We start from the raw sequence: 27,808 nt of genomic DNA, 5'->3' as shown, positions 1-27,808 counted from the left end.
TAGGTTGGTAGAGTTTTCTTCGTGCTCACTATCTAAGAAAATCATATTGAAGTAGTTATGACTGATAATTATAGATGATTCGAAATAAGTGACTAACTATATGGGATACCATTTATATATAGGAAATGAAAAATGTTGTACCTAATGTGTCTAAAATGCGTGTCCTTGATTTCGGAATTTCACATCTATCTATGATATTGACGACCATACTCCAGAATTAACTTTGTGAATCTAGAATGCACAAAGATAGATTTTTAAGAATCCAAACTTCGGATGAACACTACTACTAAAGAATGCTTCATTACAAAGATTGTGATCGTTTTTTTTTTTTTTAAATTGAAAATTAGTTATTATTATTAAATTAAACATTTATATGGATTCGATTACTAAATTTCCCATTAATTTAAGATTATCCCTTAATATTTAAGAAAGAGACAATTACTAATCTAACCAAATTCCCTAATGAATTTTTTATTTTTAGCCAAAATTTAAAACTTAGCCTAAAATAGCTATCAAAACCGTAGGTCAACAAAATTGTATACTCTTTTGCCTAAATGATTTATGGTTTCAGGGTAATTTATTTAATAATTTTTTTTCCATTTTTCCAAAACAAAATCGTAGATCATAAAGTGGTTTACGGCATACTTTGAGTGGTCTATTGTTTCCCTAAACGTAGATCATAAATGGTCTACTGTTCCGGCCACAAAGCTACAACATACAAGGTTTTGTAGGAACCTACAATTTTGTTTTTTTTTTTTTCCGAAAAATACGTATGTAATAATCCTCATACTAAACAAGAAAAATAAAAACAAAGTCAAGATTTGAAGACAAACTTGGTTGTTCTTTGAACGTTCAATTGAAAAAAAAAATCAAACTTTAAACACATACAAAATGAATAAAACTAAAAATTACAACTTTATATATTTTGGAACAATAAACTCTGAAAGAGTAGACGTTTCACCAAACAGTGATATAACGCCCTAAATAGTAGTCAACCAACCGTTGACCATTGTCGATCCCACTATTGCAGTGTTGACTGTAGATAAGTTAATTATTTACCCTTTTAAAGTTTAGTTTGAGATAAATACTAATTTTTAGCTAATAACTAATAGATAATTAAAGATTTTAGCTAGAATTATAATTATTTTTTAGGAAATGCACGGGTATTTTATGAGTAATTTTTGCATGATAATTGAGAAATGTTGTCCTAATTACTTCCGTATTTGTTGATGACAAGGGCAGATTAATACTGTAGACGAAACCATGTCCCCCAAAGCCAGACAACAATGGCATAAAACTAAAGGGCCAATCACAACTCGACAACACATCCCTCCAAAACCACTCCGGTTTTTAGATCATCGAAGGTCTTTTTTCAAGACAGTATTCCAACCACACAAACACACAATCTCTCTCTCTTTATCTCCCTCTCTTGCAATTTCCTTTCTTCCCCCAAACACATATAACAGATTTCATCGAATGATGGATATACACCAAAATAGAAACAAAAACATTCTTCTGCTTCTTCTTCTTCTTCTATAAATCTTGCAAACATACCAAAGTCTTGTAATTCTTGTTCTTTCTTTTCAGGGTTTTCTAAAGATACCCCAACAGAAAAGATCAAGATCAAGAGATTGCACTTTTATTTTAGGGTGTATTAAAGAAATCTATAAAAACAAAGGACAAATAAGATCTTGTTCATCTCTTTAGGGTTTTTGAAGCAAGAGCTCAGATCAAGCTATCCGCGTTCTTGTTCTTTAGGGTTTCCCAATAATAGTAAGAATATATATAATAAAAAATGGGGAGAGGAAGGGTGCAGTTGAAGAGGATCGAGAACAAGATTAGCAGACAGGTGACGTTCTCCAAAAGAAGAACAGGCTTGTTGAAGAAAGCTCATGAGATCTCTGTGTTGTGTGATGCTGATGTTGCTCTTATTGTTTTCTCTACTAAAGGCAAACTCTTTGAGTATTCCACTCACTCGAGGTTAGGCTTCTTCTATTTCATTTAACTTCTACGTACTTTCTTGTTTACGCACTGTTTAATCAAAATCTTGGCTGCTATTCAAGAAAAAAGACAAAAGAAAAAAACACAATCTGGGTTTAAACTTTAAAGTCTGTAACACGCACCTCAATATCACTTCTTTAGGAGTATGTTTTCCTACTCTCTTAAATCGGTAAAGAAAACTGATTTGAACCCGTGACTACACTCAACAAATTATTTGGTGGTTCTGTGTGTATTTTTCTATTTAAGTACCAACACTATTTCATTGATTTGCTTTTAAATTTAGATCCTTGTTTGCATGCATCTATTATGCCGTCTAATTCAGAGATCTAGTAACTCTCTCTCTCTCTCTCTCTCTCTCTCTCTCTCTCTCTCTCTCTCTAACTTTAGGGTTCATTAATCTTGGTGTTTTGGGGGGGTTTTCTTTCGGTATGTACTAGATTTGTTATGAAGGTACTATCAGTTTTGACATAAAAAGCATCTCTTACCATAGTAATACTACAATTAGTAGTATATATAGTACTACCAAAGCAATATCTTTGGTTGTGTTTTCATCTTTACCTTTCTTTTCTTGGAGGGTTCGAGGATTTTTAGGGTTATATATATAATAGTAGATATAAACGTCTAATTAGAAAGTAACTAAATGTGTCATTCGTAATCCTATCAATAGCGTTATTTGTTGTTTGTACCATGTCAACAAGATTTTATTTTCTTTTATTAAGACGCCAGAAAAACCATATTTTAACAAAAAAATGGGACTCATGTATACCAGATCGTTGTATATGAATCCATTGCCGATGAACAAGATTTCATCATTGATTAAAAGGTTTGTGTTTTATTTTGATAATTTTAAGGGTTTGTGCTCTATTTTTCAAAAAAAGAAAGAAAGTACAATAATTTTACCATGCTTTAGTAAAAAATTCAAAATGGTGTTATTTGTCTCCCAATGGAGAAAGATTTGTTACATAAGAAATCAAAACGGTTGATACCGCAGTTTTTAACCAAAGAAAGATAGTTATAAAACGTAATTTTATCGTAACACCCCATAGAAATGGGATTTTTTTGTGTTTTCTGTACTTTTAATAATTTCCTACGAAGTTATAATTATTTAAACATGTGGTTTAATGGTAATATAAGTTTAAGCACGTACAAAGCTGATAGACTCCGTACGAATGCATCAAAGAACCTAGTACTCACAAACCCCTAGTTACTGGCTAGTGATCATCCATCACTGTCGGACAAACAAAAAAATAAAAGAAAATGGGCTAATACTAATACATATGTTTTATTGTTTTGACATGGAAGTCTTTAAATTTAGCGTATTTTAACGATTTTATATTTAGGACAACTTTTTTGTTTATGTATATCCAAAGTTTTACAATGTATATCATAATATCAAGTTTACAAAAATGAAAAAAAAAAAAAAAACCTTTAAAATTATAAATCTTTTATGTTTTTCATATTATACGGTTTCATGCACAAAAAACCTATTTAAGTGTTTTTATTGTTTTGACACGTAAGTCCTTAAAATTAGCATATTTTATCGATTTTATCTTTATAAATATAAATAATTATTACATTTTTTGTAAATATAAATATATTTATACAAATGTTAATTTTTTTTAGAAGTATAGATCATAATTATGCCTATCTAGAAGTAGTTATGTGAAAAAGTATTGTTATACCTATAAAATACGATATATATATATATATATATATATATATATATATATATATATATATATATATATATATATATATATATATATATATATATATATATATATATAGAGAGAGAGAGAGAGAGAGAGAGAGAGAGAGAGAGAGGTTCAAATATGTATTGCGTGTACATGTGGATAGTGTTATTCTATGAGAATAACAAAAAAAATATGTTTTTTAATAATATGAATACATACAATCATACATAACTATTGTCATTATCAAATATTCTCACTAATTAAATCATCTGTAACGTTATTATAAACTTATTATTATTTTTCTCATTCTATCAGAATGTTTATTCAGTCGTATTCTGTCCGAATGAAAATAAATAACAAACGATGTGTGAGAACAAAAATAAATAAAAATTAGTGAGAATGAATGAAAATGACAATCTTTTTGTAAGGTCGAACGTATTCACATTACTAAACAACTTATTCTCTTAATAATTTTTATAAAATAACACTGTCCAAATGTCCGTACAATAATTGTTTATCCACATTATAACCTAGTCCTATATATATATATATATATATATATATATATATATATATATATATATATATATATATATATATATATATATATATATATATATATATATATATATATATATATATATATATATATATATATATATGTGTGTGTGTGTGTGTGTGTTAGAAGCATAAATATATATTTTTTTAATGCTCTTATAAGTATAATTACATATGTAGAAGTATAGCTATGTTTTTTCTATGTTTATAAACATGTTATTGATTGATATATACTTACAAATACGTAAAAATATATTTTTATATTTCTAAATAAAATTAATATTACTAAAAATTTATTTCTAAAATGCATAATTTATATGATGTTTTCTTAAAAAGAAATTTCAAGTATAAATACATATTTTTTGCATTAATACATAGAATATGAAAAAACTAAAATCTAAAAACAAAAATTTTTAAAATTTAAGTGGCTTTTAAAAACATGATTTAATGGTAACCTGAAAACAATCTATTATAAGTAACAATGTCAAAAATTAAGAAAAACTAGCAATTTTTTTTGGATACAATCGAACAAAAAAATTTCAAAATGTTAAAACTGCAAAAACTTATCAAATTTAAAGACTTATTGTCAAAATCCTAAATAAGTTTTCTTGGCTCATTTGTCAATATTCACTCAAAATAGAATATTTTAATTTCAAAAGACAGGTTTGTGCATCTATATGTCAACATATAACGTTATCCTCAAAAAATAATTCCATGTTTTAAGTTGGTTTTCGGATCTTGAAAAGAAAAGAAAAGGATGATTGTCATACAAAACGAATATTAGCGTACACATGCTTGCTTTTTTAATATATATGTAGAAATGCATGTATGAAATATATTTTATACTAAATTTTGATGATGTATTCTGGCATTGATGTTGATATATGGTTGCACTGACACTCATGTGCATTATGGTTAAAATGGAAATAACTTGCTTTATGGTAAACATTGGCCGAACCCAGGTCCCCTTGTTTATAATTAAAGTAACAAATTATTTTCTAGTTTGTTTTACCGACATCAAAATAAAAACATTTCAAATATTTTTCTTGTAAAAAATATGACGTGCTTGTCATCATAACATACCTTCACGTATAATTTTCTTTTTGAAAATTATAAAAAATAATTTAAAAAATAAAATTATATCGAACAAATTAATCAAAGCCAAACCTTCTTACTTGAGACAAAGGTAGTTAGTTCATGGCACAAGCATTTTTTCTATACTTTAAACTAGCACATCGATAAATAGTAAATAACTACATCGATAGAATAGTCCTTTTTGAAATACAGAATAATTAATATAAATATCATGGTTGAAATTGTTCAAAATAAATATCAAATACAATTTTCTTAAAACCAAATATAATCCTTCGGACAATAACCATGACAGTTGTTTATTTTTGTTTTAGTATGGAGGCAATTCTTGAAAGGTATGAACGATACTCGTATGCAGAAAAGCTGCTTACTGCGCCTGAAACAGAAACACAGGTATCTTAATGCACTGTACTTAACGTCTTTAGTTATCGTATTTATTTTTATTTAAGTTGCTTTTGTTAAATTATATACCAAAAACTTATATATATATATATATATATATATATATATATATATATATATATATATATATATATATATATATATATATATATATATATATATATATATATATATATATATATAACTCTTTTGGGCTTTGTTTTGTAGGGAAGTTGGACTCTTGAATCCTCAAAGCTCAGGGCAAAGATTGAGGTTCTTGAAAAGAACATTAGGTATGTATATATATTTTGAACTCATTTCGTTTCTCATACTAAATATGTGTACTATGATTTAAGGTTTAAGAAACTCTAGCTACGACTAATGGTTCAGTTAATTGGAAGGTAAGTTATTTGATTTTGTTTGGTTGGGTTTGAAATGTGGACCCCATCAGACTGCTCTTACTTATTTTATGTGTTTCGAGTTTGGTTTCTTGGTGCAAATCATTTATTTCTTGACGACAATATTGAATTATTCAAGAAAATAAACTGTTTGATTCATTATATTTTGTACCATGATGGAATCTAATAATCTAAAAGGAAAAAAAACTGGTGGTTCTGGTTGCTACAAGTACATATATATCCTACGTACACATAACCTTTTTTTTCTATTATTTTCCTGTTTTTTCATTAAAAACGTATACACATATGCATACAAGTTTTGGGGTTGTCTTAATATATAAATTTGAGCATGTTTAATTAGGCACTATGTTGGGGAAGACCTTGAGCCTTTGAATCTTAGAGAGCTTCAAAGTGTAGAACAACAACTAGAGACTGCTCTCAAACGAATACGAACAAGGAAGGTATATATATGCTTTCCAATAATTTATCGTTTTTGTTAGCATCCTGTTTTACCACGTGTTTTACTCAGTATAATAAATTTCTATGCAGAATCAAGTCATGCATGAGTCCATCTCAGAACTTCATAAAAAGGTAATCCACGAACCATAATATTGATCAACAAAGTGCAATTGGGCCCACAATTAAAGACTAATGGTTGATGAATGAAATTTTACACAAGAGATAGTTCAAAATTTATGATGTCTTTGAAACTAGAAAGCAAAACTTTAGTTAATTTACACTGTTATATTACTAATCTTTACGATATACCCCTTCCTATTCCTATGTGGATTTTAGGACAGTTTGATGTGTACCACTAAAATGATACAATTACCATTTTTCAATAAGAAATTTAAATATGCTTTTACTTTTTGTTCTACAAATCCTAATACTCACTTAAATTGTGTATAACATTGAATAATAATTTAATGAAATTTAATGATATTTGTATATTAATATGAAACACGTCATCATTTAAATGTATAGAAAGATTTATAAGAACACAAAATAAGAAGATATTTAATTTCTCTTTTTCGATTGGTCAAGTTATTCTTTATGATTAGAAAAAAAATCTTGATGAGCTTAATATTGTCTTTTAAAGAGAGTTTCTTCAAATAACCAATAAGATTACTTGGTTTAAATCACAACAAAACGATTTTTTATATAATTAAAGAAAATACTATACATGTCCTAACTTTGTATGATTAAGGAATCTTGCTCCGGACTTGAAGTTTTCTTAAAAAAGTAAACTTTATGATGTCTTGAAACTAAGCAAAACTTTAGTTGATTTAAACTACTGAAGGTGGGAATTTTCTTTCTTTTGGCAGGAGAGAGCACTGCAAGAACAGAACAATGCACTCTCTAAGAAGGTACCTCTTCTGTGTTCCTTTTGTTTTTTAAGATTTAAATTTGTTTAAAACTGTTTGATTTGATTTTAGTACTTTTAGTATAGTGTTTATAATAACGTCAATAATAACATAATATGAGGTTCTCATCGTTCAAATTTTTTTGTTGAAATAATATAATTTTATATAAACATCACGAATCAAAATTAAAAACAAAGGTCCGGAAATTTAAAACCTTCTTCACATGTATATCTAAATCTGGACACAGTTGAAAGAGAACGACAAGAACAACGACCAACAAAATGTAGGGTTTATGTTACCTCAGACTCATCAGCCACCACCACCACCACCACCACCACCACCACCACAACCACCCCACTTACGTCCTCTTACAATCGGGAGGTACTCTCTCTCTCTCTCTCTCTCTCTCTCTCTCTCTCTCTCACACACACACACACACAGAGCTAAACTAAGGACTGAGTTGGTTTTGAACTGCTGCAGTGGATCGTTCCATGGAGCGGTTGTAATAAGGGAGGATGAATCAGCTCAAGCTCATACCATGATGCCCCCATGGCTGCTTCGTCACATGAACCAATAAAAAACATCCAAGTGTGTTTATAAAGTGGCATAAATGAGTATAATCAGTTATGTACTTACTCAATATGTTTGAATTCCTACCATAATATATGTATGTTCAATCACTGCTAATCTATATATGATCAATGTGAGCTTCTACCACTATATAAACAATAGATGTAAGATAAAAATGTTCTTGGATGATATAAGTAGAAGTTGGTAGCTAGTACCTGTGGAATTCGAATCTAGCACCTATTAAACCCCACTGCAAGGTCACCCCCGCTAGGCTGGCCAATCACTCGTTTTAGTCTATGACAATGGAATCCAATCATGCTTCAGCTTTAAAAACTAAATGTAGGCACTTCATTGATTTTTTATTCATTGTCACCTATATATTGTAAAAATGTCCAAAAAGTTCTTTTTGCGAATTCTAGACACTATTTTATAACCTGACAATGTACTTAGTCACTAAAATAATTTTTTAGTGGATACCTTGAATTAAAAGCAGTCGAAAGTGTTACAACTTTTATATATATATATATATATATATATATATATATATATATATATATATATATATATATATATATATATATATATATATATATATATATATATATATATATATATATATATATATATATCTTTTGCATGTTTGCTAATTAATAATCGTCTACACTGATATATAGCATCAAAGATAGTATATCTTATATTCGAGACTCTCTTTACACTACTAGAAAAAAGACCTTTAATGACGCGCTTTTTACGACACGCGATAATTAACGATACGCAAAAGGACGTGCCCTTAAAATAGTGTCATCTCTCCAAAAAATTTAAGGATTTACGTCACGCTTTATTGTGTGCCCTTAATTTAGTGTCTCAAGAAAAAAAATTAAAAACACGGAGGGCGCTTTATCTTAAACGCGCGTCGTCTGTACCTGTCGCTTTATAATTTTAATGAAACGCGCCTTTAGTAGACAAGGGGGGAAATGAAATCCCCAAAATTTTGAAAACCCGCCTTTTTTTTCTATCTTCTATCTATCTTTCATCTTCAACCTAACAAGGACGAGCATTGCACTCTTGATTTCCCTAACTCTTTCTCATTTTCTGATTCAAACTTGAAAGAATCGAAAAAAAAATCTATCAATTTTGAAGCCTAAAAAAAATCTAACAAGGACGAGTATCCATCGATCCTACTTCCAAAAATAGAGGGCATCGATTCCACGTCTTCCGGGGTTGGGAGGCAAATGAGAATTTGAAGAAAAGGAATAAGATCTCTTGGGTGTTCAATCGAAGAAAAGGAAATCAGAATCGACGATCACTGCTTTCGCTAATATCCACCCCGCCCTCTTATGAACGCAAATGGTAAAGATCTGCTTCGATTTCCCGATTGGTCTTCCTTTTTTTTCTTCTTTCCCTCTTGCCCTAATTATCGACTCCTCATTTTTCTCTCAGATTTGAGTCTCCTCTTTCATCAAAAATAAGAGGTATCAAACTCGAATTAGAGGTTGAAGATCATAAATCGATGGTTTATTCTGTCTTGGAACACATGGCTCTACGAACCCTCGCGTTTGCTAAAACCCTAGTTGCGATATCCAGGTTTTAGCAACATGTGCGTGGATTGCAGACGTTCACGCTTCCCGATCTTTCCTACGATTATGACGAACTGGAGTCGGCGATTAGCGGAGAGATCAAATACTACCTGTACATTCTCTCTCTCTCTCTCTCTCTCTCTCTCTCTCTCTCTCTCTCTCTCCGGTGCAGTCACTCTTCTAGCGCTCGGAAACGGCGCTCCTGATGTGTTCCCATCTGTCGCATCCGTTGGTGGTGGAAACCCCCGAACAGGATTCGACGCGATTTTATCTGTAGAGAGTTTCGTTTCAGCTCTCGTCGTTGGTTTCGTCGCGATCTATGCAGCTCCCTTTGCTGTCTCCCCTGCGCCTTGTGGTTCTGGTAATTATTGTATCTTCAAAATTTTCTGATTCAAAATTTTGAATATAAAATTTGATTAATTAACATCTATTTTGTAGGAATTGTCACTCGTCCTCTTGTTCTACTTCTTTATAAGATTAAAGAAGGAAAAGAATATGCAGAGTTTGCTCACATTCTATGAAAGTGGTTCACTGATTTTGGTATTATGACTAAAAAGCTTATGATGCTTTTGTAATTCTCAATCTCTCTGCATAATCTTCTTATATATTATATACTTTTGTAGTTTCTTTGAAGAAGGAGTTTGCTCGAACAATGGATGGCTCGTTATGGACGCGTGTACAAGGATGCTGATGAGAAAGAACAACGTTCAAAGATTTTTCAAGAGAATGTTCAGTACATAGAGTCATCCAACAGTGTCATGAACAAAGCTTAAAAACTAGCAGTCAATGAATTTGCAGACCTTATAAACCAAGAGTTCACGAGCACAAGGAACCGATTCAAGGCACACGAATGTTCCCCATCGACCTCTGCTTTCAGGTATGAAAATGTGACAGCAGTTCCATCATCAATGGACTGGAGAAAGAAAGGAGCAGTAACACCTGTTAAAGACCAAGGCCAATGTGGTAAGCAAAAACTACTACCGGGATTTTCAAACTTGAGACGTAGTCCAAGTAGTAATTAAGTTATGTTTGTTAACAAGACCATATTTAATTAAACTCGATATCGCATCATATATGTTTGTAGGGTGTTGCTGGGCGTTTTAAGCTGTGGCAGCTATGGAAGGAATAACCCAACTGAAAACAGGTAAATTGGTGTCTCTATCCGAACAAGAGCTCGTGGACTGCGGGATCAAGAAAGGAGCTTTAAACAGGACTTATGATGATTTATTTTGTCTTGAAATCCTTAGGAGGGTATAATCGTCTAAACTGCTCCTTTATTTTTACCTGTAACACTTTTATTTCCACTTTTTCCCTTGATTTTTTATATATTTCCTCAAGTAAATTTATCATTTTATGGTTAATGAAAGAAATATTCAAATATATTACAGTAAGTTACCAAGATGTAATAGACTGCTCATATGCCCTTTCCAATGTATCTAAAGTGTAAACCTCATTATGTTCATTTATTTCTATTTACACAATGAAAATAATACTGATAATTCACAATTCTACAGTTACTTCAAGTAAGCCCAGATGAAATCTTGATACAATCAACTGAGGTAATTGGTCAACGAATAAAGAAGGTAAATAACACAACAAATTCATTTATAGTCGATTTCTTTACCACTTGTTTGACTTATCATATTATGTGTAGGAGCCTCTTCTTAATTCATTTACTAAGTTAATTAGTTTGCTTTCATCAAGTGTCAAGTGGTAATGTTGTAATTTGTAACTCCTTGTATTGCTTTCCTTTAAATGTTAAATTAATTATCAATTCTACTTTCGATTTGCAGAGCAGATTCTACTGCTGTAGCAATAACAACAACTGATCTTGTGAGCAAGAGTGTAGCAGTTGTAATTTGTAACTCCTTTTAGTCGTTTAACCAATAGTGATATGTGTATATTAATAACTAAAATATTGCTTATTAAATGTTGCAGGTAGATAGGGATACTAGCACCAATGCTACCATTATTGCTTTGGCTAGTGGTTTATCTGAATCAAATGTTCCTTGATGCGGTATGTTTAAATTACCAATTTACCCTTTTATTGTTACATGCATTTTACAAGTGTTTATTTTTTGTTTTTGTTAAGGTAATGCAAGGGCTTGCCAAATCAATAGCATGGGATGGAGAAGGAGCAACAAGTCTGATAGAGGTCTGTTTATTTATTTATTTTCAGGCAGAAGGGTATTTATGGAATATGTCTTGTCTATGTAGGATTCTTGGGTTCCAAGTACCATGGTTCAGGCATCTTGATGGCTGTTTTGCTGGTTAATCTTGTTGTCTTATTATAATCTTTCTTTTTTTATATGTTGGTCTTCTATAGTTCCATCATGATGTCAATATAACCATATCAGATTCACATAATAGTTTGTGATAAAGATAAAAAGGAGTAAATTTTGCATTTTTTGTAGCATAGTCAGTGACCTTACTGTCTTATTTAATTCAGAAATATGTGGTACATGTAATTTGCAGAAAGAACAACACATGGATGACCCTTCAGCTCGGTAAGTCCATATGATTTCCTAAAAACTTTTCATCCTTTTCTTGTTATTTTGTAGTTATTTAATCCATCTTCACACTTATTTTGTACTTATGTTTTTTGTGCAGGCAATATAGATACTGTGAGCAAGTTCATAGATTGAGAGTCCTTAAGTGGTGTTATTAAGGAAGAGTGGAGACAAGTGAGGCATACATTTAAAAAAATCAACACAAATCTTGTTTACAGTGAGACACACATTAGGTTATTAGAGCTATTAGTTTGTAGATTTCTGTTACAACTTGTATTGATTTGTTTTATTTTTCTATGGAACAATTATTTGTATGACATTAAATTTTATGTAATGGATTATATTTTTTGTATATGATATATTATTTTCTATTATTGGACATTAAATGCAAATTTAATTTGAAAATTAGTAAATCCATAAATAATTTTTTTAACATTTAAAATTATGATACGCAAAAATGTGTGTCATTTTTATTTATGACATGGCCTTTCTTGACATGGGCTTTCTTGATACGCATTGCGTGTCATTAACATGCGCGTCGTAAGGTTACGACACGCGAATGCGTGTCGTCTTCCTTTATGACAGGGCCTTCCTTGATACGCATTGCGCGTCGTAAACGCGCGTCGTAATTGCGCGTCGTAAATGAGCGTCGTAAATGCGCGTCGTCTATAGACGACGCGCAAAAGCGCGTCGTCTCTCTTTATGACAGGGCCTTCCTTGACACGCATTTGCGCGTCGTCTGAGCGTTTTACGACGCGCAATGAGCGTCGTAAAAGGCCTTTTTTCTAGTAGTGTTAATTCAAGATTTGTGGACCATAATTCGATCATGCAAAGGCTTTGAGATTTGATGAAGTAAAGTTTACACCTTATTAAGGGATGATAATATTGGTTATGAGACCTTAGCTCTTGAAAAGTGTGTTGGAATCAAAGGATAAAATGAGAAAAGTTATAAGTCGTGCGTTTTTCATGAATTAAGAATTTTAGTTCGGTATGTTTTAAGTAAAAAATAATTAGATATAATTGTGGGGCTCTTCAATATCTTTTCGTACATATAAAAAACGTCGAAAACGGAGTTGAAATGAAAATGTTATGATTATTTGAATTTAAAATGGAAATTGGGGACTTTTGAATTACACATAGCATAACTTGTTGATTTTGGACGCGAGTTTAATGAATTACACATGGTGTAATTTATGTTATGTATGGCATAATTTGGGCAGATTAGAACCCTAAATCTGTGGTTTTGAGCCCCATTTAAGGGCTCTAACTTATGGGAAACCCTCTCATGACTAGTCTTCATTACCTAAGTTCATTCCTTGAGAAATCCTAGCTTCGTCTCACTTATTTTGAGCCTTGACATCATTTATGAGCTTATTTCTCCATTGGAATGTGGAATCTTGAAGAACAAGATGATAGCAAAGTGTATACAATAGGAGTTCAAGTATAGATCCACCAAGATTACATCATTCATGGACCACTGTGAGTAAAAAGCTTCTAACTGTTGGGTTTTGAGCATTCTAACACTCCTAAGTGTACATGCAACCCTAAATACCTTGGATCTATGTTTTCTCTATTATACATGCAAATATGAACATCCATGATATTATCCTAATCTAGCATACAAAATAATGGATATCACAAGATAGAATACATACCTCTTTGATGTAGAATGTCTTCATGAAGCTTGAGTGCCTAGTGCCTCAAGTGTGACACCTCAAATGGTTTACACAACACCAAATACACATGGAATAACTTGAGAGAAATCTACACTTCATGAAATCGGCTAGCCCTTATTTTACACTCACTAGTGGGCGATTTTGGTGAATAATATGATGCTTATATATTGTGTTACAATTAGGGTTACACCATGTAAACCCTGATTGTCATGACGTTTCATTTCCATGACCCATGGGTTATGTAACCTCCATGGAGCATCCATGGAGCATCTTATGGGTTTAACCCAACTCGATTATCCATGGAGCTTTGGCCCACTATATAAGTTATGGATGATTGGCACAATCAACCCATATATTTAATTAGTCTTCTTTTGATCACATAATTACTTCTAAATTAATCCTTGATCAATACTAATTAAATATTATTATTCTTATTATTAATATACTAGAACTTATAATATATTAATAACCGTAAGTGTCTTATTTCTCTCATTTAGTCTATCCAAATGCATGATGCCATGCAACCCAAATGGACCATGCTGGGTCTGGTCAAGTCTTACCAATTATAGTTATAGACTTAGACATTAATCCTACAGTCTCCCACTTGGATAAGTCTAAAACTATTATTGCGTGTGACTTCAAGAACCGACTGACAATCATAGCTCTCAAAAGCTTTTGTCGAACTCTGACCTTTGTCAATGACTTGTCCATTAGATAAGGGATCATATATTCCTCCATTCTAGATACCATATGGACTGAGACATGGATTATAATCATTCTCTCTATCCATTTGTTGTTTCCCGATTTCCGATTTATGACGACTGACTAATTGAACAAATCAAATCAGTCCTGGCCCAGCCGAGCACTTCCATTTATCATCATCAAATCATCGAGGGGCCCACAGATATCGCTTTTATCCCGAAGGTAAAAGGAATGGATAAACTTCGACTCATATGGATTGTTCTACTACTTGTTGAATCATACACAAAGGCACGTTTTATAACACCAAGTTACCGAATGCATTTTCGTGCAATCAATGTACAACCAACTCATAGTAACAACTCATATCTCTAGGTTTGAAGAATATAAGATATTATCCTCTCATGATCACTCGTGATAAAATCCATGAAGTGATTCCAATGAGCGTGGGTTGAATCCAATACTCAGAACTTATGAGCACTCATGAGTGTTGTAGCCCTTTGTCCAACATCTTAGACCTCTACAAGCCAACCCATGACAGTCTTAATTCATATCTACTTCCAACATATGACTGACTGTGGATAGTTTGAATAACTTAGTCAATCAGGAAGAACGACCTAGTTATTCTGGAAGTCAAAACATGCAAAATGAAACACAATAATAATAGAATCTAATATCGTATCAAAACCTATGAACATAGATAGAACACCTTTTATTTATCACCATATGATTACACATTATTCATTGTATACTGTTTCAGCTATCAACTTTATTCTTGAATTTAAAACAATAGTTGTCCCATGCTCCAAGCATGTACACTATGTTTTCTAAACATTAGTCATGCCATACACCAAGTATGCATACTTTATTTGTCTATGATCTTCACTTTGTGAATTAGATCAATTGAACATAACACCAATGATCCGTTTTCACAGTCCCAAATCCTTACTGAAATCTATTAGATTCCAAACTTATATGCATTGATTCTCTTGTAATGATTATGCACAAATTCGGAAAGACTTGATAACAATCATTACAGAGCATTCCAAAGGAGATCAGCTCCTTGGAAACATCCTTCTTGCATTAAGTTTCCTAATCTTACACAGATTGAATAATTTCTAACTATGAAGCATTTCCAGATTCCATTTTCACTATCACTTCTGAACAGGAGTTGCCTCCTTACAGATTATGTCAATATGGTCCTTCCAGAATTATCACTATACTTCCAACTGTCCTTGAGCAACCAATCTTTGGTAAACCTTAGATTGTCCTCGATAATTGTCTAATCCTTTTAGTCATATCCAATTCTAGACCTTTTCCCTTTTTAATGCCCCAGACATTTGGAAAATTTTAGAAAGGATGAATATAGCACATGTAATCGATCCTATATCCGAAGCATATGGGACACGTTTCATGATGTCTCACATAAAGACTAAACCAGTCTTTTGCTATAATATTTCCATTTCTGTTTGCCAAGTTCTCATAATTCAGATTATGAAAAGGGATGCCGTAATCATAATCGAATTTTAGAACGCAAATAATGGACCCATATATAGAATTTTCTTATGTTAAGCCATTCCAACATAACATTCATATATATATTCTTGACTAAATACGATTAAAACCTCAATCTAAGCTTTTAGATTTGAGATGAAGTATAATTTCCTCTCCCTTAATTATAGCAAAACAACTTTTTCCCAATTGAAACCTTTTGTTTTCTATAATTAACATTGGTAACTTGCAATACTTATCATAATTATCATGCTCCCACTAACATGATGATTATTAGCATAACACTTATGCTCCCACTAGCTTTGACATGTACTCAGAAATCAGCTGACTTTCTTACCAAAGTTCAGATTTCTGATACTAGATTGTTTTGATAAAACTTTATCAAAATCATACACCTTCCCTTAGATAGCACACTTGTGTGTCTAAACAATTATGAAGAGGGATGCCGTAATCATAATGGTTAGACCTTTTTGCCACTTCTCACAAGTCCAGGTTAGTGTGCCGGTAAACCACACACGCTCCACTAACGATTTTGAGAATGCAAATATTACAATTGCTATCTAGCTAAAATCTACTTAGTGAAAGTGTTTCCTCACCATCATTTTTCAGGAATCGGAGAGAAACCTTATGACACTTAGATTTTTATGGTGTATGAGTTCCTACCCATATGAATATGTCAAAACCATAATCACAAGACAAGGATAATGACAAATCCAAACTCATACGGATTGAACTTGTGCAATCTTAAATTCTTGCCACCTGGCAGCTCAAGGGCCTGCCATTGCTTCCAAGTTGTTGTGCACCCAATTGAGAACTATAAGAACTCATATGCAAACCCAACTTTAATTGGAATGGGCACAGAATATGTCAACACGATAGGTTATAAACCTCAAGTCGTGTGCTAGTGAAGAACTTCAGGTTTTATTCTTGATTAGTTCTTGAGACTTTCAAGACCTTTAAGACTCCCACTGTCCTCTTGACCTATAGGACTCCCTTGTCAAACATCCAAGAGATAGTGCGGATTCTAATCAAGACAAACACTTCACACAATTGGCCTAAGTTGGTCTTTGTTTTATCCAAAACATCATAACTTACCAATTTCAAATGTACAAGAGTAGAAAACTTTTACCCTTACATTTGACAAGTGTTTTAAACCTTCTTTAAGACATTTCACTCAAATTACAATCTTGGAGTATGACTGTAATACTTGTATTGGAACGAAGTATGACTGATCTTCTTGATTTAACCATTTCAACAATTCAAGATTCCTCTTCTTAGTCATAAGAATGCACTAAGATTTCCTTAGAGAACTAATTGTGCTATGGTTTCTTAATCATTAAGATGATCACAAAACTGATACTAAAGTACTCTCTCATCTTTTCAGATTTGAGAAACTTTTATCCTTCTACCTAATTTGATTCTTCTTATTCGCTCTGTCATACATTGGAACCTTTTCCAATGTCTCAGAATTACACTTAAGCTTATAAGTATAACCATATTTACTGAACTTAAGTAAATCATGATGAATAGTCTTATCGATCTTTTGTGGTGGACTTAATCAGTGCACAAGAATGTGTACTCATCCCTTAGTCCGTTACTTGACTCACACATCCATGTGAACAAGTAGTTAGTCTTAATTTTTCCAATGCTTGAAAGTTCTCATTCATCATGCTTTACAACTTGCATGATTCCAAGTTTCTATCCAACTGAAACTTGGGTGACGAGAACCTTTCCTTATTTGGTAAATTTAGACACTACCACAAATGAAAGAATCAATTTCATATTTCCACTCTTGCTATTAATGGAATCCTATAAGCAACAAAAATTTTCACAGATGCCATTGTAAGGATATTTTAAAATAAATAAAATCAAAAATTTTCCTTTTATTTTAAAAACTTTGTGGAAAAACTTATCCTTACAATCCATATGAAAACTTGTTGTTGTCTATTCCTAAGCAAAAATATCATAACTCCTAAGAAGTAGCTCAATAATCCAATCTTCCAACTATGAGATAGAAATCCATCTACGTGATCAGATTCAACATATTCTTTCTTTAAGTTTCTTTACTTTACTTTGATTCTTAAAACATCAACATGTGACCCAGTCACATCATGTATCAAGAATATCAGAATAGAAACTTAGCAGAGTTAGATAGTGGATTTTACCTAAAATAAAGTCAAACTTATTGACTTTACCATCCTTAGGTAAAATTGGCAGCTTCGCAACTAATGCCCCTTCCTTTGGCAATATAAACATATGGACTCTTTGATAATGGTACATGGGACTATCACGGACTTAGCATTTCTCTTTACCATTTGGTTAACTGAATTGACTATGACCGATCCCTTTCCATTGGGAAGAGAGAGCTTTACTGGATATCCAATGTCATCATTGTTAATGTCTATAAAGTTTTAGGAAGTTGATCTTAGCAAATGGATAAGATCATTAAGGTTCTTGTCTTAGTCTGTTTCATAGGAGTCCCAAAGGAACTCAATATGAGACTTAGAAAGTAGTTGAGCCACCAACTTTCTCAAGACTTTGACACTCAACTCTCCTGACTTATCAATATGTGACTACATCTCCAAGATGTCATCACACATAGACCTTTGCTTGCCAATAGGGCTTGAGTGACCTTAAACTTTTCAAGAACTTATTGGTTAGGGAGAATAATTAGAGGATGTGAAAGAAGTATGATTTCCATGGGACATCATCTTCATTTAAGAAGCTTGTTTCAAGAGATTTGGGAAGATCATAAATGTCTAAACCAGACATCTTTTGGGAGATATTCAATATAGTTGATCTAAAGTCCTTAGTATGACACCCAATATGAAATATTAAGGCTAGGACCCAACACAATATTTTTATAACTTGGAAGAGGGATGCCGTAATCCAAGCTATAAAATATTTGAAGGTAGGTGAATAACGATTCACCAATTTCCACCAAGATAAACGAAATGTATTATTAGGTTTTAATTGGATTTGAAACTACTAGATCTTTGAGATTCATTGAACTGTTCAATGACATGTTTCAATCTCGAGTGTGCCCTTCAGGTTTTGTGACTGGGATGCCGAGGATCACAAAACAAGGTGTGAAGTAACCATGCAAATTACTTGATAACCTTAAGTGTTTACCCCTCAATCGATGTGCCGGTTAACCACACACGCTCCATCGATACTATGATAAACATTAAGTTACCCTTTGCCTACCTTGTTAAATACGAGTTAGTGTGCCGGTTAACCACACACGATCCACTAACCGACTTAAACAAAGTGCAAAGTGTAATTTCATGGATTAGCACCTTATTCACATTTTCCTAAGTAACTAAGATTGGGTATTATTAAGAGTTTAGTTACTTAGTATTTATCATTAATACTTTTAATGAAGGGAGAATTACAGTCCTGTCAAACCCGTTGGGTAACGACCCTCCACCGGTCAAGGAAGCGGTGGGTGAGAGTGGACACCCATTAAACTGCCATTTTATAGGCAGTAACCTTATACCCCCTTATAGACCGACTTCGTGAATGAGGCCTACTAACGGTAAGACTGAATTTACTCTTATACATATATATATATATATATATATATATATATATATATATATATATATATATATATATATATATATATATATATATATATATATATGAATATATATGAATATTATTAACTTATAATATTATAAAGTATAAGGGTTGAATTTTAACTTTTAAAATTCTAAGGGCTAACTTGGAATTAAAGTATTCATAAGTGAAAACTTTTCCAATTCCAAAACTTGAGGGCAAGTTTTGAAACTATTCAAAACTAATTAATTCCATAACTTATGTGTTTAAAGTAGTTTTAATTAAAAAACTCTTCAAGTTCCATAACTTGAGGACAAGTTGTGGAAGACTTTAAATTAATAAAAGAATTAACTTATCTTTATTTTATAACTTATGAAATTAATTAAGGTTACACATTCTATTACTTAATGAAGTGACTCTTGAACTTCCATAACTTGAGAACAAGTTATGGAGTCATAAAACCATTCAATGAGACAAGACTCTTCATTTTTGTAACCTTTGCCAACTTTTATGAGTTTTATGAAACTTAAATGTGACTTTTCATATAACTTGAGGACAAGTTACAAAAACACATTTTAGAATCAACTCTTAGATTAATTTGGATTGAAAACAATAATTTCACATAATTTTCTATTAATCTAAGCAAATCATAAGAACAAGATAATTCAAATCAATATTTTTCATGTAATTAGCCTAATCACTAAACTAATTCAAAACATGAATTTATTGACAATTATCTTTGAAATTGGATCAGCATGAACATTACCACATCAAAAACAAGTTTATAAGTCCAAAAACATCTTAGGGTAATGTCCCTAGTCCAATTCCAGCCAAAAAAGTCGAATTTATGCTGTCTGGAGGTCCAACTCATCGAGTGCACGAACCAACTCGGCGAGTTGGATGCTTTTTGCCTTAGACTCGGCGAGTCTGCTGGGCAGACAACATCAAAACTCGATTTTTCAGCTACTTTTGCAAGTATAACAAGAAAACAAGCCTAGGCTCTGATACCACTGTTGGGTTTTGAGCATTCTAACACTCCTAAGTGTACATGCAACCCTAAATACCTTGGATCTATGTTTTCTCTATTATACATGCAAATATGAACATCCAAGATATTATCCTAATCTAGCATACAAAATAATGGATATAACAAGATAAAATACATACCTCTTTGATGTAGAATGTCTTCATGAAGCTTGTGTGCCTAGTGCCTCAAGTGTGACACCTCAAATGGTTCACACAACACCAAATACACATGGAATAACTTGAGAGAAATCTACACTTCATGAAATCGGCTAGCCCTTATTTTACACTCACTAGTGGCCGATTTTGGTGGATAATATGATGCTTATATATTGTGTTACAATTAGGGTTACACCATGTAAACCCTAATTGTCATGACCTTTCATTTCCATGACCCATGGGTTATGTAACCTCCATGGAGCATCCTATGGGTTTAACCCAACTTGATTATCCATGGAGCTTTGGCCCACTATATAAGTTATGGATGATTTGCACAATCAAACCATATATTTAATTAGTCTTCTTTTGACCACATAATTAATTCTAAATTAATCCTTGATCAATACTAATTAAATATTATTATTCTTATTATTAATATACTAAAACTTATAATATATTAATAACCATAAGTGTCTTATTTCTCTCATTTAGTCTATCCAAGTGCATGATGCCATGCAACCCAAATGGACCATGCCGGGTCGAGTCAAGTCTTACCAATTATAGTTATGGACTTAGACATTAATCCAACACTAACTTGGTCATTGGTTTCATAGATCTAATTATTTGTCATATTTGCCATCTAAACATTATATTGATTTAGATCTAAAGGTTGGAGACTTAGACTTAATAGATTAAGTATAGAAAGATGTATTTTTGGTCCCTTTGAGACTTAAAGACTAGATCTTGGTTATTTGAATCATCTTAATGGATAAAGTTGGAAAAATTATCTATTATGGAGCTATGAGGAACCAGATATGAGCTTAAAGTGAAATGTCTTAATGTATTAAGTGCTTAAAATGAAGTTTCTCAAGGGACGCCATACACAGGGTGCAATATGGGCTATGCCAGCGAAGGCTGATTCTTGCCCGTTTTACAGATAGGAGTCTACGTCATGTGTCGAGTAAGATGTACGTCATGCGTAAGTCAACAAAAGGTTGACCATTGAATTTTTGACCAGTTTGGCTTTTGGTTAACTGTGAAGGGTTGAGGACTTAGAAGGGCAAAATGGCCTTTCTCCTAAATAAGGGTTTATCTTGGTATTTGGATTTGCTAAGTTAGAGTAATTACATTAATTGCTAATTAGGGTTTGGTTTATGGATATGTTTAGTCGGAAGGATTTTAGCATCGATAGCTCGTGTGTGAGATATATTCGTTTTCGATCGAGGTGAGTCTTTTCATTGTACTTGCATGTGTGATAGTATACGCTTTTCGACCAAACTAGTTCTTATTTGTTGGTTCTGCTATATGTGAACTGATTTGTAGATAACTCCTAGACTAATGTAAATCCATGGGAATGTTTATAGTCCATAGGGTTACTGATAACCCGTGAGGTGTATTGCTAATCCACATGGCATGTTGTTAGCCTATTGGGACTGTTAATAGTCTTTACAGTTTGCTGATAACCTTAGTAGATTATTATGTAATGTTGTATGTGGCATTTAGGCGAACTTGCTAATCTTTGTGTTCTTACAGTCGTGGATTAAATATTTTGTGGGTACTTATCGGATTGCGAATGAGGGACTGTACACACACATCAACAAATTTATGATTTGAATTTTTGCATTGTATTCTTTAACTCTAATTTTGGAATAATGGTTACTAAACAAATGATTTCCCCTGAATTAATGTAATTTCATTAAAGTGGATGTCTTTGTTATTTTAAAAATGAAAAAATTATCCTGGGATTTTGGAGTATTACAAGTTGGTATCAAAGCCTTGGTTTGAGGGATTTAGATTAGCATACATGGGATTCCAAACTCAAACTATGGAACTAGGATTTTTACTAAACATTTTCATAAAAGATTCATTCCAAGAGAAGAAAAGAGAAGATGAGATGTTTACAGTCCGCCGGAGCTCGGAAAATTGATTTCCCAACATATATGTACTTGCTTTATATGCTATGTTTGACTTGTTGTTATACTTGTTATAGTTTGATGTGCATGCTATAATTTAGGCTAAGTATCTACTTAAGGTTACATGCTAAAGTGTCTGCTTGTGAGAGATCACATTGTATGTTATATATGAGTTGTTATAGATGCAATATAATGTGAGGGCTAAGGATCCTCGGGAATTGTGTGTTAGAATTGTCTGATCCTTATGATGTCTCGTTGCTTATTGATTTTTCTACTTGAATGATGCTTGTTTTGTGATATGTGAAACTTATATCAATGTTAGTTAGGTATAAAGTGAATACGTTAAGTTACATGTTGCAAATGTTAAATAATTTTAGAATAATTGATTTGGCCCTATTGCACAACTCTTGTCTGAGTCTAACTGTTGTGAGGTTGGGTCTTTTAGTCGAAAGATTATGTAATTTTTGTTGCATGTAATTGTATTTATAAGATAGTTAGTTGAAAATGGTAGAAGTTTCTTTCGTGGCTGATACCAGGGTGGGGGCGAGTATTCCTAGTGATCTCAGGGGAGTGTTAAAGTGTGTTGGTATGAGCACTTGTGAATGAGGAAGTGTGAGTTGGGAATTTAGGCATTTTGTGGTTGCTTTTCTAAGCTTTTTGGGTGTGATGAGGTACCTGGCAGTGGTGGAGTTCCTAGAAAAGCATTATAGTGCATGCTCATACGTGAGAAAAATCCTAGAGGGAGAGTGTCTAGTATGGGAGGAAGCGTGTGCCTATGGTGGTACAGGTATCTGAGATTGATAGTGGTATGGTGTAATGACTTATGGACTTTTAGACACTTTTTGGGATATATACAGATAGGTGTGGAAGGTAGTAGGGGACCATACTACTGACAGTATAGGATCCGTATGAGAATTAGGAAGGGTAAAAAAGGTTTTTAAGGAGCTAGTGGAGGGTAGATAATATGGTTTAGCACTAGCATTAATTATAGTTATTCCCGAAGATGCCAGCTATGATTGTGCATAGACTGGTAATTGATTGGTCCTTAGTGTCCGTGGCAGTTTAGGGAGATCCATGTGAGTTAGTTGAGGTACAGGTCTCGAGGACCTTACTCGAAGTAGTGCCAGTCTGAGTCGTGAGACTCAGGAATGAAGTTGTTGTGTTGATCAAATCGGGGATTGCAGCCTGAGGCTGGGTGGTCAGCCGACGACAAAGGATGTTACTTGTTGCATCGACGGTTTTTTTCTTTCCTGCCTCTTGTGCTCAATGGAGGAAAGATCGGTTGTGGGTCAGTTGTGATGGGTTTTATAGGTAACAAAAATCTTATTTTGATGGATAAACTTAAACCCTAAGTTCCTATGCAACCTAAAGCATCTATGTTCTCACTATGATTTACACTAAACAACTAATATCAAGAACCCTAAAAGTACAATGATATTTTTGAAATTATGAAGGGGTTATTAGGGATACATAACTTTTGTTTATTATAGACAATAAACAAATGTTTCTTCTTGATTGGTCTTTAGCAAGCAAGCACAAGAAATCTCGTGCCTTTAATAGCTCACACCCAAACCATAACAATTGGAAGCTAAAGAGGAAAGAGGTGAATAAGGAAGAATTTTGAATCTAAGGTCTTAGAATGAGATGAATTTCGAAATTGTAAACCCTTAGGGTTTATATAGGTGTTAGGAAGGTTGTATGTAAAGCAGGTTCCTTTTAGATAACCCTTACCCTATTGTTTCCTCCCTAAGACATTCCAAGCTTCCTTAGAGCCTAATAATACATCTAGAAACCCTTCAGAAACCCTCTAGAAATTGTCCCCTCCATGAGAGGTCCTAGAATAGGTTCGTCTTCAACTTTTTGACATTATCACCTTTAGTCCTTCCACTTTTAGTTAATCCAATTAATTCCATTTAATTTCTGACTAATTTTTAATTAAACAATAATATTTCTAATTAATATTTTATTTTCATAATATATTAATAAATCATTTATTTTGATTTCTAATTTATTTAATAATCTTATAATAAATTAATAAATCAGTTTCCCCCTCAAAAACAAAAAAAAACATTCTAGTCAATTACTAGGTTTGAGGGAAACCCAAAAGGACTTTGCTAATAATTCAAGATGATATTATTTAGTTATTGGCTTAGACACCTAATCCAACAGTCTCCCACATGGATAAGTCTAAAACTAAGTTATAGGTATAACTTATAAATCAAACAAAAAAGGGTTTTTCCAAAGCAACTGTCGAACTCATATCCAATCAGAAATTTTTCCTTAGATAAGTAATCAAATATTCCTCAGTTCTTCAAGATATAGTATGGATACAAGATATGGATTAGATTCAATCTAATTGTCCAAAAAAAAAAATTCCCAAGTTACTGATTTGTGATGACGTCATAATACTTCTAATTGAGCACATCAATTTAGTCATGGTTGGGCCCAACACTATAAGTCAACACCAAATCATCGAGGGGCCCAAGAATACCGATTTTCCCAACAAGGAAAAAGGAACGAATAAACTTTGACTAATATTCTTGTATCTTTTACTTACCAAATCTCACATGATACTATGTTTTATAATATCAAGTTACTGATTGTAACACCGTAAATTTTCAATCAAAATTTTCATTTAAAATCACATTAATCTCATTAACACAATCACCAATACCCCCCCCCCCCCCCCAAAAAAAATACCAAGCTATCAAAACACATGTTCATAAATTGTTTAAAACATAATCCAGGATCCTCCAAAACAAATCTCCAACTCGTGTGTGTATAATCAAGTCGGTGCCTTCCTGTGATCCTGAGAAGTACCTGAAACACATAACGCATAACACGGTAAGCACGAAGCTTAGTGAGTTCCCAAAAATACCACACATATCTCATGAGCCTCTCATGGCTATGGTTAAATAAGACCCTCCAATCAATGTGTCTCAGTGGGACCCTCTGGTCCCACAACTCAGGTGGACCCTCTGGTCCTAACTCAGTAAGCTCAGAATAATATACATCATAAATCACAAAGACATAATACATGATATCACAATACTCAATATAAGCACATAAGACCCTCCGGTCACACAAAGAATACGACTCTAGGTAAGTATAGTGAGAAGACTCACCTTGTAAGCAAGCAAATGAATAACCTCGTTCATGAATCTCAAACTAGCCTCCGCCTAACACATAGGATAATTGTCTCTAATCAACACTTAAATCACGACTCTAAAAAAACTAAGTTATTTTTTCTCTCAACACTTGGAATGGGTAAAAGACCATTTTACCCTTCCATGGTCCCTATAATCCCCGCCTTGAACAACCGTAAAGTCAACAGAAGTCAACACTCGAGTCAACAGTCCATGTTGACCCGACTTGTCGAGTGCATCTATGTGACTCATCGAGTCCCTCGATTCATCTGAAATGTCGCAAAAATCTAACTTAACTCGTCGAGTTGTCTCTTGAACTCGCCGAGTTACCTATGTCCAGACTCATCGGGAAAAACCCTAGCCGACTCTTCAAGTCAGCTTATTGACACGACGAGTCCATTCAGTCTATTTCGTCATTCAGACGTTTTAAGTCAGATCTACAACCCCAAACTCTAGAGCTAGCCTCCTAAGGCTTGAATCTCATGTAAAGCTGCAAGCTTTACGTTCATGCATGACATATTAGATCCATAATGCTAATACAAACTCCATCAAGGGTTGGATGCACAAAAGCTAGACTATAGCTCAATAAAGCTTGATCTTTTGGGTCTCAGGTCATTCTGAAGTCCAGATCTAAGGTTTCAACCTCATGATATGCTCAAATAACTAATTGTCAAGGATGGATGGGAGAAAGCCCTCAAAACCTCCCTAAACCAAGATCTCACAAAGGAAAGGTCAAGATAGGAGCTTTTTACCTTTGCACTGAAGCTAACCACTGAAGAACTCTGGATCTACAACCCCTCCTTGAGGAAACACGATAAGCTCTCCAAGTCTCCTTCCAAGGATGCACAAAACCACTCAAATTAGTCTCTCTCTCTCTCTCTCTCTCTCTCTCTTACAAATCAATCTGATCGATTAGGGTTTCACATAGGGGAGTTGGGTGGCTGGTGAGGCGGAAATGAGGGCTTAAGGCCCTTTAAATAGGACAAAAACCTGAAAGATTAGGGTTTCCACTCACAACGCCAAATCACCGAGTTGGTCTCTTCGACTAGCCGAGTTTGTTTAAAAACCCATGTGGTCAAATTCGTCTCTACTCAACGAGTTGGGGCACCCACTCGTCGATTTGCCCACTTAACTCATAATTAAATATATAAATATTATACATGGGATTCGAGATGTTACAATTCTCCCCTACTAGAATCAGACTTCGCCCTCGAAGTCATGCTCCGGAAATAACTCTGGATACTGCTCGCGCATCTCGGACTCCGGCTCCCAAGTCTACTCGGATCCCTTCCGGTGTTGCCATTGGACTTGAACCAGGGGCACCTCTTTATTCCTCAAAACTTTAACTTTCCAATCCAATATCACTCTCGGCCTCTTAATGTAATTCAGGCTTGCATCTACCTGAATGTCCTCTATTGGTATCAATATCATCTCATCGGCTACACACTTCCTCAACTGAGACACATGGAAGGTGTTATGAATCTGGCTCAACTCTTCAGGTAGTTCCCACCGGTAAGCTACCTTACCTACTCTGGCAGTCACTTTGAAAGGACCGATATATCTAAGACCCAACTTTCCCTGCTTCCTGGATCGGATCACTCCTTTCTAAGGGGATACCTTCAGGAGGAAAAAATCTCCAACCTGGAACTCAATCCTGGATCGTCGCCGGTCTGCATAACGTTTCTGCCGACTATGGGTTGTCAATAACCTCTGTCTGACCTGCTGAATCTGCTCAGTCGCCTTTAGCACTATCTCAGTGTCACCCATCACTCGATGCCCTACCTATCCCTAACATATGGGAGTCCGACATCTCCTCCCATATAAGAGCTCGAAGGGAGGCATACCAATACTGGAATGTGATGGGTTTTATGCATAAGAACAATCCTATGTGCTCATACAAACCCTAATACTTGGATCTAGGTTTCTCTATTGTACATGCAATGAATCCAAGACTTACGAACCCTAAACTAGCAT

General features: G+C 33.4%; 1 protein-coding gene across 1 annotated transcript; it reads left to right on the top strand.

The window, feature by feature from the left end:
* The first annotated feature begins 1,455 nt into the window (after positions 1-1,455).
* LOC111876870 (truncated transcription factor CAULIFLOWER A) lies at positions 1,456-8,217 on the top strand. Its single transcript, XM_052769430.1, has 8 exons — positions 1,456-1,980; positions 5,660-5,738; positions 5,955-6,019; positions 6,486-6,585; positions 6,674-6,715; positions 7,450-7,491; positions 7,736-7,869; positions 7,969-8,217. Exons 1-8 carry the CDS (start codon positions 1,796-1,798, stop codon positions 8,063-8,065), a joined length of 744 nt encoding a protein of 247 aa, XP_052625390.1. The 5' UTR covers positions 1,456-1,795; the 3' UTR covers positions 8,066-8,217.
* The last annotated feature ends 19,591 nt before the right edge of the window (positions 8,218-27,808 follow it).

Source organism: Lactuca sativa, chromosome 3 (genome assembly GCF_002870075.4).
Source record: "Lactuca sativa cultivar Salinas chromosome 3, Lsat_Salinas_v11, whole genome shotgun sequence".
Taxonomy (NCBI): Eukaryota; Viridiplantae; Streptophyta; class Magnoliopsida; order Asterales; family Asteraceae; genus Lactuca; species Lactuca sativa.
This window is presented reverse-complemented; position numbering and strand designations above follow the sequence as displayed.

Bases quoted from the DNA above. Each gene is read 5' to 3' on its own strand.
- LOC111876870 (XM_052769430.1), top strand. From the start codon at position 1,796: ATGGGGAGAGGAAGGGTGCAGTTGAAGAGGATCGAGAACAAGATTAGC. The intron at 1,981-5,659 runs GTTAGGCTTCTT...TTTTTGTTTTAG, and splicing joins GAGTATTCCACTCACTCGAG to TATGGAGGCAATTCTTGAAA. The intron at 6,586-6,673 runs GTATATATATGC...ATTTCTATGCAG, and splicing joins AACGAATACGAACAAGGAAG to AATCAAGTCATGCATGAGTC.